At 40.9% G+C, this 15,034-nt stretch overlaps 3 protein-coding genes across 3 annotated transcripts; all 3 read left to right on the top strand.

Annotated features, from left to right (window-relative positions):
- Positions 1 to 9,665: 9,665 nt before the first annotated feature.
- LOC137636298 (uncharacterized) lies at positions 9,666 to 10,121 on the top strand. Its single transcript, XM_068368723.1, has one exon. It carries the CDS (start codon positions 9,666 to 9,668, stop codon positions 10,119 to 10,121), a length of 456 nt encoding a protein of 151 aa, XP_068224824.1.
- A 45-nt stretch (positions 10,122 to 10,166) lies between these two features.
- On the top strand, positions 10,167 to 10,676 carry LOC137636297 (uncharacterized). Its single transcript, XM_068368721.1, has one exon. The coding sequence runs from the start codon at positions 10,167 to 10,169 to the stop codon at positions 10,674 to 10,676; it is 510 nt and encodes a 169-aa protein (XP_068224822.1).
- Positions 10,677 to 10,997: 321 nt separating this feature from the next.
- LOC137636296 (uncharacterized) lies at positions 10,998 to 11,852 on the top strand. Its single transcript, XM_068368720.1, has one exon. The coding sequence runs from the start codon at positions 10,998 to 11,000 to the stop codon at positions 11,850 to 11,852; it is 855 nt and encodes a 284-aa protein (XP_068224821.1).
- Positions 11,853 to 15,034: the final 3,182 nt, after the last annotated feature.

Below are 15,034 nucleotides of genomic sequence, written 5' to 3'. Positions count from 1 at the left end.
TTGACGATTACTAGACCTAATAAACGAATAGGTTTTCATCTCATCAAAATGTTATGTTAGCCACACGTGGTTGAGATGGTGTAGGATCAAGTGTGCATACGCAGAGGTGTAGAGAGGCGTAACAAGGGAGTAGTTGTGTCTGTGGTCGAGAGTTTATGATTGAGAGCACAAGGTAAACAAAGACGTATTTGTGTGAGCCTCGGGCGTAGCTGTGCTAGGTAAGCGCAGAGCGCACTCTTCGAGCCGACAGCGACCAGTGTGGCGGGGAAACGGCGTTGCTGCCCCTTATTACAATGTAAAATTAATACTTTCTCCCTTGTAAAAGGTACGCACTTGTCTTAGTTATAATTGGTGTTTTATTAACACCTGATATTGTTTATTGTGGTTAACTTTTTAAATGTATCAAATAAAGATACGATAATTTTGCTCGTATTGAAACTGCTGTGCTTGCATGTGGTTAGAATTGCGTCACCAACCTTAAGTTAAGATGTGTGATATTATTCTCAGATTTGTGAAGTTTATTCTTTGAGTTGCCAGGCTAAAAGTGCAGTGTAACCAGTATGTTATGTAAGACTGCAGTGTAGCCTAGACTACAAATTGCATGTTGTTTGACCGAGGATTGCTGTCCAAAACGAAGATTTTGTATTACAGGGTACCAGTTGGGAGTACCTGACATGTACTAGCACTTGTAGAAGTGAGAATAAAAAACCCCAGGAACCAGCCTTTCCCTCAACCTCCACTGCAAATGAAGATCTGTCCTTCTCCACAGCAAGAGTCAAGTTAACTTTAAGTCTAGGCTCAGAGTATTAGCCTATATTTATGATGTACACGGTATTAGCCTATGTCAAGGCTTGGTTTGTTATAGATAGGCTAGCCAGGGATAAGTCAAATGCCTTAAATTGAATGTTGCCTCTGAATTAAGTAAAGACAATTGACGAAGGTAAGAGTTAAGTGAAAAGTCAAGTGTGAAACAGCATGACATATGGTGACAGCGGTGTAGGATGTATTTATGTTATATAGATCAATATATCCATCCATACATCTTAAAGTAGCCACAAAACCATTAGGACTATTTATTTTTTATATATATATATATATATATATATATATATATATATATATATATATATATATATATATATATGTATGTATATATATATATATATATATATATATATATATATATATATATATATATATATATATATATATATATATATATATATATATATATATATATGATAGCCTAACCTAGGGTGATTAGGTCTATATCATGCTAGTTTAAGGTACTGTACAATTAGTGTATTTATTTTCATTGCATCGTGTGCTGACTATTTTGATTGTCTTTTTTGTATAACATGGCTCAGAAAAAGGAAAGTGAGATTGAAACAGTAGATGAATATGATTATCTCTTGTCTGCCATGGATAACCATAGTAGTCAAATGCAACAAATGTGTGAACAACTTATCGACATAAAGAGGGACATATCTAGTTCATCAAATGTTTTACCTGTCACTTCCACCCCATTCAACTCTAACAGAAGTAACACATCTGACATTAACCAATTTGTTACAGTAGACAGAGCGGACATAACACCAACATCATTATTGACACATAATTTGCCAGCTAGTACACAGCCAGTAGGGCCTAATGATCCAGTTGAGGGTAGTAACACCATTAATAACCCAGTTATTCGGGTAGGTAATGTGCATGACCCTGTTGATAATCAGTCTAAGGGATTTTGCTTAAAACCCAAGGATATTTTGATGTTGAAATTGTCAGATTTGCTAGGTATTGGAATTGATAATAGACTGGCAAGGTTTTTTTTTTTTTTGTCAAGTAGAGTTCTGTGTTTTTGCAGATATGGATAGGATCCAAGTAGCACTTACCAGAGTGAATCAAGATATTGCAATGCTAATAACGACTGAAATGGCCAAAAGGGGAAATAGGAAATCTTGGAGTCAAATTAAAGACTTTCTGAATCACCAATTTGCTTGTTCAGTTAATATTACACAGTCTTGGCAGGAAATAGAAATGGAACGGTACAGTGTAGATGAAGCCCCCAGAACATTTGTTAACAGAATGAAAAGTAAATTATCTGCCTTTGCATTGAAATTCCCTAAGGATACACTGCCAAAAGCTGACAATCTTGTGAAAAGGAAGTTGTATAGTGGACTTGAAGGTAGATCCTAAGAACGACTCATAGATTTCCTTGATGGTGGGATACCTTTGGAAAGATTCATTGAACTAGTTGAGTATGAGTATCATTTAGCTATGATAAGTGGAACCGTTACCTGATGTAGAGTTTTACCTGTTAATAATTCCAATTCCCTTCCAACACCTGCAGTAAATAGTAGTGCACAAACCACATTAAAATTGGAGGATCTGGAGAAGCCGGTTAATGAGTTGTCCAACCTATTAAAGAGATTAGGTAAGAAAAAGGGAAACAATCAGTATTGTTGTTACTGTAAGGTTAGAGATCACAAGTTTTCTGAATGTCCACATAATCCTCCAAGAGGTCTTTGTTTTGATTGCCACAGACCTAGTTGTAAAAGAGATTCAACACTGTGCCCAGGTCCTGTCCGAAATGAGGGACTAACGGCCAGTCACAGCTCTCCTTCAATCAATTTGATGATAAATCATGTAATGTGCCATGCTTTAATAATTGATACTGGTAGTGAAGTGTGTGTAGCACAGAAGAGGCTTATAGAAAGTTTAGGTTCACATTGTAATCAAATGAGTAATATCCCACAACTTACTGGAGTAACTCGGCGTGTTCTCCCTGTTCTTGGCAACTCAAAAAATAAACTTCACAAATCTGAGAATAATATTACACATCTTAACTGACGGTTGGTGGCACAATGCCAACCACATGCAAGCATAGCATAAAACAGTTTCAATACTGGCAAAATTATTGTATATTTATTTGATACACTCAAAAAGGTTAACCACAATAAACAATATTAGGTGTTAACAAAACACCAATTATAACTAAGACAAGTGCATACCTTTTACAAGGGAGAAAGTAATAATTTCACATAATAATAATAAGGGGGAGCAACACCGTTTCCCCTCTACAGTGGTCGCTGTCGGCTCGAAGAGTGCACTCTGCGCTTACCCAGCACAGCTACGCCCGAGGATCACAATCCCAAACTCTCGACCACAGACACAACTACTCCTTTGTTACGCCTCTCTACACCTCTGTGTATGCACATTCGATCCTACACCATCTCAACTACGTCGGGCTAACATAACATTTTGATGAGATGAAAACTAATTCGTTTATCAAGTCTAATAATCGTAAATGGAATTACCATTCAGTTAAATGAAGCATTTCTCTCATTACATCATTTTACCCCAACGGAAATTGGTTTTCATTTATCAAGAACTATCAACTAACTGCAAAATCTAAGATAGAAAATAGATCTAACAACAAGTTTTATAAGCTATGAATAGTAGCCATCTCTCAGCCGGATATAGGCCGCAACATTTAATCTTCAAGGTCTGCTGACAGGAATACAGAGCAAGTTGTGGGCCGCCACCCTTAAGGCGCGTTTCTACTTAACCATCCTAATAACCTTACCAGGATAAAACACATATGTAAGAGTGATCTTAAATTCAATTAAGACCTAGTCACTCCTCATTAACCCTGGAACGGTACGGTGGGTCGTCCGCGACCCCGAGCGTCAAAAAAAAAGAGGTTTTTCTCACGTGACTCACCCCCGTGACTGAATTTGTGGGTGATCGACCTGCAGTAGGTGTCTCGCCTACACGCTCTAGTAGTGTCCAGATGTGCATTGCTGTAGCTGTACTCCTTCCCCGATTTCTGAGACGCATCAGGGTCGAGCCCGACCGAGTTTATCCTTTTAAGGTAATTTGCATAATTATCAAAGTTATTACGTATTATGAAATTGTCGTAGAATGGTGCAACTTGTATAGGTTATCAGTTGTGGAAAGTCTTGGTGGATTATTTGGCTACCATGTGCATGATTTTTTTTTTAGTTAAAATGTCGTTCATCACCACGACGACCATTTTACCGCGAGTGCCCCTTTTTCATTTTTTTTCATTTTTTTGCCAAGTCATTTTTCCGTAAGATATTGCCAAATAGTGTCGTAAAACTTTTGCTTATTTAGTGTTGGAAAGTGTGTCTAGATGATCTGGCTACCCATGCGTGACTTTGTTTTTGTCAGATACGACGTAGTTATTGGTATATTGGGTATTTAACTGCGGTTGCCAATTTCTGTTTTTTTTTCAATATTTGTAAAAATTTACTACTTAGTAAGGAATTGCCGTATATTATTGATTTTTTTTTCATGTTTATGTGTTAGAAAGTGTGCCTTGATGGTTGGGCTAACACGTGCATGTCTTTTTTTTTATCTGAGATGCCGTATATTAGAATGTTGGGCCTTTAACCGCGAGTGCCCCTTTTTCATTTTTTTTTCATTTTTTTGCCAAGTCATTTTTCCGTAAGATATTGCCAAATAGTGTCGTAAAACTTTTGCTTTTTTAGTGTTGGAAAGTGTGTCTAGATGATCTGGCTACCCATGCGTGACTTTGTTTTTGTCAGATACGACGTAGTTATTGGTATATTGGGTATTTAACTGCGGTTGCCAATTTCTGTTTTTTTTTCAATATTTGTAAAAATTTACTACGTAGTAAGGAATTGCCGTATATTATTGATTTTTTTTTCATGTTTATGTGTTAGAAAGTGTGCCTTGATGGTTGGGCTAACACGTGCATGTCTTTTTTTTTATCTGAGATGCCGTATATTAGAATGTTGGGCATTTTTCCGCGAGTGCCCCTTTTTATTTGTTTTGCATTTTTTTTGCTTAGTCATGTTACTGTAAGGAATTGGCAAGTAGTGTCGCAAAACTTATATTTTCATAGTGTTGGAAAGTGTTTCTAGATGATCTGGCTACCCATGCCTCTTTTTTTTTAGCCAGATATAGCGTATATATAGGTATGTGTTCGATTTTCCTGTGATTACCATTTTTTCGTTTTTTCCCATTTCTTTCAAAATTACTACGTACTAAGGAACTATCACAGAGTAATGATTCATTTAGATGTTTATTTGTCGGAAAATGTGCCTTGATGGTTTGCCTAGCACGTGGCTGAAATTTTTTTCTTCTGAAATGCGTATAATAAAATGTTGGCCATTTTTCCGCGAGTGCCCCTTTTTATTTGTTTTTCATTTTTTTGCTTATTCATGTTACCGTAAGGAATTGGCAAGTAGTGTCGCAAAACTTATAATTTTATAGTGTTGGAAAGTGCTTCAAGATGATCTGGCTACCCATGCCTATCTTTTTTTTTAGCCAGATATGGCGTATATATATAGGTATGTGTTCGATTTTCCTGTGATTGCCTTTTTTTCGTTTTTTCCCATTTCTTTCAAAATTACTACGTACTAAGGAACTATCACAGAGTAATGATTCCTCTAGATGTTTATTTGTCGGAAAATTTTGTTTACTTCTTTTTAGATTGAATATCATCAAATTTTTTTAGCTAAAATATTATATTGTTTTACATTTTTTTTTTCGATTTTATTTCCCTTCAAAAAAAATTTTTTGGGTCAGAATTTTAATTTTATAGTCGTAAAATAATCGACAATTATCCAGCAACCCACCATACAATTTTTATACATATCCAAGAATAATTAGATTAGTAAATAACACCTTGAAATTGACATACCCTTCCTACATTTCAAGTGGCAAATTAGGGAGCCTGAGTCAGTGTGGTTGGCGGCCATTTTGTGGACATATCCGAAGCGTAAGTTGCCCTATCTATATATATTCTTGTTCCCTATAGAATTTGTGATATTTTGGTATATTTTTACCTGCATAAATATCATATTATATATTAAATATATGTATTTTTTTACGAAATTTCTAAGTACTCAAAAAATTACCTTTAGATATGGCCCCTGATATAAATGTAATTTACAAAATAATGAAGATTTTTATACATATTTCTATTTTAGGATAACATATGTTTATTCCCTAAAAAAATTAGCCACTTCCTATTTCATTTGGGTACCCCAAAAAATTCATGAAATTTGGACAAATTTTTTTGGCCAAAAAAAGTTACCCTTTTTTTCTCATTTCAGATCTTCACCTCCATGGGTCTGACTTCATCCAAAATACATCAAGATGTGTCCTAAAAATTCAAGAATCAATTCCTAAAAGGATTTGTGTATATATGTATAAACTTTTTTTTATGAATTTTTATGTAAGATCTTTTTTTTCTACTTAATTTTTTAAAATATTTATAATAAATAGTTTTTCTGCAGATGAGTAGTATTTATCTTTACCGTTGTTTTAAGCATTCATTGAAGTTTTTTTTTGGCAGAAGAAAAAAGGAGGTTACTGCAAAAACTGATTTTTCAAGAATTTTTTTTGGCGTCAGGGTCGCGCGCGTCCGAGTATACCCTTAAAGGGGTGTCCGAGGAGCGTACCTATCCAGGGTTAAGGGTATAATAACTTGGGATTATTTTCCTTACAAACAACCTCTTTGTAAGATACGCCATAACGTATTTCCATGAAATCTTTTGTGTTCTTTGTTAACCATGAGGATAATTTAGTTTCCCTTATTACGTTCTCCAGGACCAACTCTAAGCGCCGAAAACATAACCTTATATGGGCATAGCGATGGTCTAGCTCCATGATTGGTCGGCTCAGAGGGGCATCTCGCGCTAGAAAGAGTGACGTCACGGCCCCGGACCTAGGCAGTGCATGGCTGTCCGCTGTGGTGTGAGCATCTCTGTGCTCAGCTTACTGTGTTGACTGATACGGTGATTTAGGAGTGTCTCTCCGTGTGTGAAGGACCAATCACACATTTGGCTCGATAACTAATCACTCGCAGGATATTAACGGTACCACCTGTGAATGTTCTTTGAACTGAACTTGAAACAGAATTGGCGTTGGGAAAAGATGTAAGTCTATTATTTATTCTAATGAACCCTATTGCAATTAATGTAATCCTGTACCATTGCTGCATTTTATTTTTTTTTATTGACAAGCTGTTTTTTTTTTTTTTTTTTGTTTGCAGCTAAAACCTCGTCCGATATACAAGTTGTACTCTTCAATATATCTAATTATAAAAGACGTGAGTTTCAAGACCTACATGCCAATAACCTAGAACTTTAGCCGAGAGAGTGAACCCCTCTCCGGTGTTCTACAGTTTTAGATCTTTTCCCAACGCCAATTCTTAGATGACTGATTGTAACCTGACTATCAAGAAGTGAATCTTTCTCAGACGTCGACGCCGAGCTGGGAACATCGTCATCATGTCGGAGAGATCATTAAAATCAAGAACGTCATCCAAGAGCAACACTGGCGAGGTCCGCCGAAAGCTGTTAGAAGCGCGAGCTAACTTAGCCAAGGTTCAACTGAAGGCACGCTTAGAAGTGGAAGAACGTGCAGCCAAGAAGAAAGCTGAAGCTGATGAACTCGCTGCTCAGAGAGATGCCGAGGATCGGGCCGCTAGAGGGCTAGCAAACGCTGCATTCCTGGAGGCCGACCTTGAGGTTCAGAGACAGCAACTTGAATACGAAATTAGATCGGAGGCAGGAGAGTCGCAATGTGGTTCGGAAGTGTCTTCACATGCCGGAAGCGTGAGAGTTCCCAGTGTAAAGATCGTGGAGACTGAACATGAGTCGAGTATCAATCAATGGAGGCTAAGTGTCGCCCACCACCACGAGAATGACCCAAGTGCTATGCGGACATTGGACTCTGTAGAACATACAAGAGGACCAGAATGCCATTCTAAAACCATGGAAGTCCACTCACGGCCATTGGATCCCACCTCAACTCCTTTCGCACCAAGACATGCCACGTTTGAACCCTCTCTCACTGACCCCTTGACCAACAACTCTCAAGTGCTTAAGGTACTCGAATGCACTCTTGCTAGCAGCAATGAGTTGGCGCGGTCAACGCTGTTACCACCTACTAAACTTGAGCGCTTTGGAGGTGACTTCACCAAATTTAATTGGGTCAAGATGTCCTTCAAATGGCACATTGAGAACAATACCTCGGACCCCGAGCGCAGGCTGAACCACTTGTATCATATCCTAGATGGGCCTCCGAGAAACCTGGTTGAGCACTGCTTGCACCTGTCACCGACAATTAGGTACGATGAAGCTTAGAAGCAGCTGAGTGAATTCTACGGCAGAGAAGTCGATGTTACCGAAGCTTTTATTCGTCAGCTTCTCGAATGGAAGGAAATCCCAGCAGGTGATAGCGAAGGTTTAATGAACTACGCTTCTTACCTAAAGAAGGTGAAGGCAGCACTGGGTGCAAATTACACTAGAATTGAGCTGCAAGAAACTATAAGAAAGATAGTGGAAAAGCTCCCTCACACTCTTCGGGTAAGATGGGTCTCCAAGTACCTGGAACACGAACACAAGCTTCCAGCCCTGATCACCTTTGTGGAGAGACAGGCACTGGTTGCTAAAGAACTGAAGTACTGCGAGTGCGACCGTCGTCCATCCAAGGGCAAACCTAAGGACACGAGCAAGCCGATTAAAGCTAAAGCCTTGCCTCTTCACCACAGCTCTCCTTCTGACAATGGGATATATTGTGTATACTGCAAGTAAAATAAGCACGGAATTCAGTCGTGCCACCGATTCCAAAGCCTCAATTTGGGTGACCGCTGGAATGCTGTGGTGGATGCCAAACTCTGCTTCAGATGCCTAAATGTCGCGCACAATCACGAAGCCTGTGAAGAAGAATCTACATATGGCAAGTGCGGCTTGGGGACGTATCACACGCTCTTGCACTATGTGAAGAAAACCCCTCCAAAGGACAGTGCAAACTCCAAGAGAGCAACTGTGTCCAAGACATCTGACAAACCTAAAGTGAAGGCCGGGATGACTAGCAATGCACCACCTGATAAAACTAACACCAAAACCGCTCCAGAGGCTGGGACTCCTGCGACGACGGGGCACGTACACGCCATGTCCACTGACCGACGACCAGATGGTTGTACAATGTTGAAGCTTATCCCAGTCATGGTGAACGGAACGTGCACTACGGTCGGCTTCATAGATGGAGGAGCCGCACCCACATTAGCCGCAAGGAGCCTAATAGACCGGCTAGGTGTAACGGGAAGGTCTTACAACCAGACCATGGTGACAGAGGCCGGTACGTTTGCCTGCAAGGAAGTGGTCCAACTCACCCTTGGTAACATTAACGGAGGTGAGGAGGAAGAACGAGTAAAAGAAGTCTTTGTTACTGACAAAATTAATGTGTCGACGGACTACATAATGTCTTCGGACCGGCTGAAGAGATGGCTACACATGGCAGACGTAGATCTGCAAAGTATGCCACCTGACCACGAACAGGTCGAGCTCGTGATTGGGTTAGACACGACCCTGAATCGAATCCTTCTGGAGCAACGCCACAGCACTGCCAATGAGCCATCCACCTACCTAACCAAGCTTGGTTGGGTGGCTTTCGGTCCTGCTGGAGACCGGTCTGCATCGGAGGTCTCACCCGTGCATCATGTTCATCAAAAATTTGACCCTCAAGACTTGACAGAGCTACTGCAGAGTCATTTTAATAGAGATTTCTTCGAAAAGGAATCCCTCTCCAGATTGGAAGATTCCCTAGAGGATAAGAGATTCTTGGCCGCCTTGAATAACACGACACAGCATTGACACGGAAAGTACATGGCCAAGCTGCCATTCAAGGACTTTACTTCTATACCTGATAATATGAATATGGCAATTCGACGAGCCCGAAGCTTGAAAAGAAGACTAGACAACAACGAAGCTTACAAAACATCCTACGTAGGTCAGATGGAGAAATATACTGATAAGGGCTACTCAGAAAGGGTTCCTGTAAGTCAGCTAGACAGGAAGGACGGGCGCGTATGGCTCATGCCGCACCACTCTGTCAGGCATCCTGTCAAACAGAAAGATCGAGTGGTCTTCGATCTGAAGGCAAGGCACCGAGGAATATCTCTCAACGTATTTCTGATGCAAGGCCCCGACCTCACCAATAGCCTGACAGGTGTTCTCCTGCGTTTTAGAGAGGGTCAACATGCCATCACAGCAGACGTGCAGGAGATGTTCCATCAGGTGAAGGTACCTGAAGAGGACAGAGACTGCCTGAGGTACCTCTGATGGCCAGAAGGTGTCACCAGCAAAGAACTACAAGTCCTCAGAATGATGTCCCATGTTTTTGGCGCAAGATCATCGCCGAGCTTCGTTAACTTCTGCTTACGCAAAACGGCCCTGGACTTCGGAAGCAAGTATAACGAAAAAGCTTCTAACTCTATACGTCACAACTTCTACGTCGACAACCTTCTCAAGGCGATGGATGATGAGGAAGAACGCATTAAACTGACCAGAGATCTGATCAACCTGTGCGGGGATGGAGGTTTCCGTCTTAACCAATGGACCTCCATCAGCAAGCGAATTCTAGCTGCAATCCCCGAAGAAGAACGAGACGACTCTGTGGCTGTCATAGACTTGAATAAGGATGAGCTGCCAACTGAAAGAGCCCTGGGGATCCATTGGAATATGAGCATAGACGTGTTCACGTTCAGAATCGTCCTTAAAGACAACCCTTTCAACCGACGTGGTGTGCTCTCTGTTGTTGCATCGATCTACGACCCATTGGGCTACTTATCACCCGTCACTTTGACAGCGAAGATCCTGTTGCAAGAAATGTGCTGAAGGAAGCTCTCGTGGGATGAGGAGATGTCTGCTGATGAACTTGTTCAATGGAAGACCTGGCTCGCGCAGTTACCACAATTGGAAGAGTTCCAACTGTGAAGGTCCTTCATACCACCAGACTTCGGAGATGTTGACACCCTTCAGCTGAACCACTTTGCAGATGCAAGTCAGACAGGCTATGGTGTAGTCTCTTACTTGCGTGTAGTTGGTGTCAACGGAAAGATTCATTGCACTCTCGTCATAGGACGGGCGAGAGTCGCCCCTCTGAAAAGGACCACAATCCCTCGTCTTGAGCTGACGGCGGCTGCTATCGCTGCACAGATGGACTCAAAGCTGAAGACTGAGCTCGATCTGAAACTGTCCCCGTCAGTCTTCTGGACTGATAGCACCTTAGTGCTGAAATATCGCAGAAATCTGACTGTGAGGTATCAGACCTTCGTGGACAATAGAGTCAATCTCAATCTCATTAGGGATACATCCGACATTATGGCGTGGAGATACATCAATACTACTGCGAACCCAGCAGACGTCGCGTCACGTGACCTATCCATCGCTGACTTCCTCCAATCATCTTTGTGGTTTTCAGGACCAGATTTCCTCAAGATGGACGAAACGCACTGGCCAACCATACCCGAAGACGTTGTCAGAAGAGAGCTTGATCCAGACGCTGAAGTGAAGACTTCTCCCGTCTTCGATATAAGGAAGAAAGAACCAACGTTCATTGAATCAATAGCGACAAGATTCTCCTCCTGGTTGAAGTTTCTCAGGACCGTCGCGTGGATGACAAGATTTATCCGCCACATGCAGAAGGCTCGCCCATACAGCGGTGAATCACTCTCGAGAGCGGAGCTGCGTACCATGGAGAATTTGATCTGGAGACTGACCCAAAGGCAAGAGTATGAAGAAGAGTTAAGCACCCTCTCAAAGAAGGGAAGATCGCTGAAGAGGTCTAGTAAATTAATCAAGCTGAGACCATTTCTCGAGGATGGATTGCTCCACGTTGGTGGTCGATTGCAGAAATCAACACTAGCAGATACGGCCAAGCATCAGATCATCCTACCCAGCAGTTCTCTGGCGGTCAAGCTTATGGTGAGAGCCACGCACGAGTACTGCAGCCATTGTGGCCAGAGCCACCTGATGACCAAGTTGAGGACAAACTACTGGATCGTCCGCTGAAATGCGATAGTCAAGACTGTCATTCGAGAATGCTTGGTCTGTCGCGGACTAAGTCGTCGTCCTGTAGTTCAGGTGATGGCTGAACTGCCATCTGACCAGCTTTGTCCAGATAAACCCCCCTTTACTAACACTGGGTCGGACTGCTTCAGACCGTTCTTAGTGAAACATGAAAGGTTCACAGTGAAGCGTTTTCACGACTGATGAAACGCTTTGCACTCTGTTCTGCGAAGTAGATGCTGTTGTTAAAAGCCGACCTCTGACGAAGATCAACGACGACCCGAACTGCCCTGCCCCTCTCACGCCTAACATAATCCTAACTTTGAAAGGGTCACCCGATCCCTTCACCTCCACATACAAGAAGGACATGTATGTGAAGAGGCGATGGAGACAGGCACAGTTCCTCGCTGACGAATTCTGGCGCAGGTGGATACAGGAGTATCTCCCCCTGCTTCAGGAGCGCCAGAAGTGGTCAATCCCAAAGCGTGACATCAACGTCGGTGACGTCGTTCTAACGCTGGACGAGCAGCTTCCCCGAGGCAGTTGGCCTCTAGGGACAGTCATGGAGGTCACTCGGAGTGCTGACGGTCGCGTACATCAAGCTTTGGTCAAGACTGAGAACGGCGAGTTCCGTAGGCCCGTGCAGAAACTGTGCCTTCTCTTGGAAAATGATAAAGGCGATGATATAAAGTGATGTATATGAGGTGTAATGAGCGTACGCTGAGCGCTGCTCGCTGCTCGCTGCATTTTGTAAATTTTGAATTTTATTATTTGAGTTAAAAATATAGCAAGGTCATTTGAATGAAGTAACCCATGTGATGCCGTATCTACGGAAATATTTAGCCCATGACCAAACAGGGGGCAGTGTAAGATATGCCATAAGGTATTTCCAAGAAATCTTTTGTGTTCTTTGTTAACCATGAGGAATAATTTAGTTTCTCTTATTACGTTCTCCAGGACCAACTCTAAGCGCCGAAAACATAACCTTATATGGGCATAGCGATGGTCTAGCTCCATGATTGGTCGGCTCAGAGGGGCATCTCGCGCTAGACAGAGTGACGTCACGGCCCCGGACCTTGGCAGTGCATGGCTGTCCGCTGTGGTGTGAGCATCTCTTCGGTCAGCTTGCTGTGTTGACGACTGATGAGGTGATTTAGGAGTGTCTCTCCGTGCGTGAACGACCAATCACACATTTGGCTCGATAATTAATCACTCGCAGGAGATTAACGGTACAATCTGTGATTGTTCTTTGGAACTGAACTTGAAACAGAATTGGCATTGGGAAAAGATGTAAGTCTATTATTTATTCTAATGAACCCTATTGCAATTAATGTAATCCTGTACCATTGCTGTATTTTCTTTATTGACTTGTATTTATGTATTATAATGAACCCTATTACAATTAATGTAATCCTGTACCATTGCTGTATTTTCTTATTGACGAGCAGTTTTTTTTTTTTTTTTTTTTTGCAGCTAAAACCTCGTCCGATATACAAGTTGTACTCTTCAATATATCTAATTATAAAAGACGTGAGTTTCAAGACCTACACGCCAATAACTTAGAACTTTAGCCGAGAGAGTGAACCCCTGTCTGGTGTTCTACACTCTTCATGTCATTCAGTATCATGCACTCAATAACCCTGAGCAGGAAAAAAGATCCTTTGAAGATAATATACCTCTTAAAGCATCCTAATGACTAACTTACACATCAGTCACATAACTTGAACTACTCCACCAGAGTTTGTAAAGCATTTGGATAGGGTTACTCTTGATATACAAACTCAACCGAGTAGAAATTCACAGTAACGAAGTGTTATTATCAGATCCATAATCTATGAACATAACCCATAAAGACACTTGGAAATTAACATATTTGTCATATGCATGAACAATTTTAAGGCACAGAATAAAATACATTTTCATATAAAAGTACAAAAATACAAAATACAGTATAAAAAGTATAATTATCTCAAATTTCCTCAATTAATCTAGAGGGAGGAACAATATTGCAATCACCTCTGGTTTGTACTCTTTCGTTCACATTCGGATTGATAATTTACATTTCCTGCATTTTTACTAACCACTGTTCTTGTCCTACAAAAGGTTTTACTTTGTCAGCAGCACGTTCAATAATGGTGTGGTCAAACAAGTTTTTCAACTCATATTTAGCACCATCCCTAAACACTTTAGTTACTACATAAAGACCAGACCATCTTGGGTTTAGTTTCTTACTTGTGCTGGGAATCACATTTTCATTTTTAACCCATACAAGACAGTTTTCATCCACTTTCTCATTCTTCCTCTTTTGATTGGCTAATGCGTGATACCTGCTGGTCATCTCTCTATGAGTTTTTTTAATTATTTTATGTGCTTTTGCAATAGCAATCTCTTCTACACCATCATTTTTTGTGGGTAACACACTAGTAACTTGCGTAGGGGTGCTGCGAGAGAAAAATACATAGTGAGGCTGTTCACCAAGAGTGGTATATACAGCAGAAATGAGCACATGCTGTGTTTCACCTAAGTACTTTGGCCATTGATAAGGATGTCCTTTGCACATCACGTTTAGTACTGTCTTCATACTTCTATGCATCCTTTCACTAACACTGTTTCCTTGTAGATGATATGGGGTAATATAACCTGCATTGATCTTATGTTCATGACATAATTCTCTAAATCGATTTGAAGTGAATTCAGCATCATTATCCAGAATGACAGTCATAGGTATACCAAAATCATTCAGATACATAAGGAAGTTTTGCTTACCTCCTCTGTAGACTTACTTCGCAAGGAATAGGACTTAACATACCAGCTATAATGATCAATAACAGTCAATACATATCTATAACCATTTGCACCAGATAACATATCTGTTAAATCAAGACTGATTCTCTCTAAAGGTTTAGTTACTGGAGGCAATTCCTGAAACTGTTGTTGTAAAGAACTACTAGCTTTATGTTTTTGACACATGACACATTCACTTACATATTTGGTAACATCAGATCACAATGAAGGACTATAAAATAAGTTTTCGATAGTATCAATTGTTTTGCATATTCCTAGGTGACCTGACAATGATTCATGACCAAACTTCAAAGCTGGCTTAGTCAAATCCCTAGGACCTATTAATCTCAGCTGATACTAGAGGCTGATGAGCTGTGTGAATAGTAAATGGAACACCCCAA

This window comes from Palaemon carinicauda, unplaced genomic scaffold (assembly GCF_036898095.1).
Source record: "Palaemon carinicauda isolate YSFRI2023 unplaced genomic scaffold, ASM3689809v2 scaffold268, whole genome shotgun sequence".
Lineage (NCBI taxonomy): Eukaryota > Metazoa > Arthropoda > Malacostraca > Decapoda > Palaemonidae > Palaemon > Palaemon carinicauda.
This window is presented reverse-complemented; position numbering and strand designations above follow the sequence as displayed.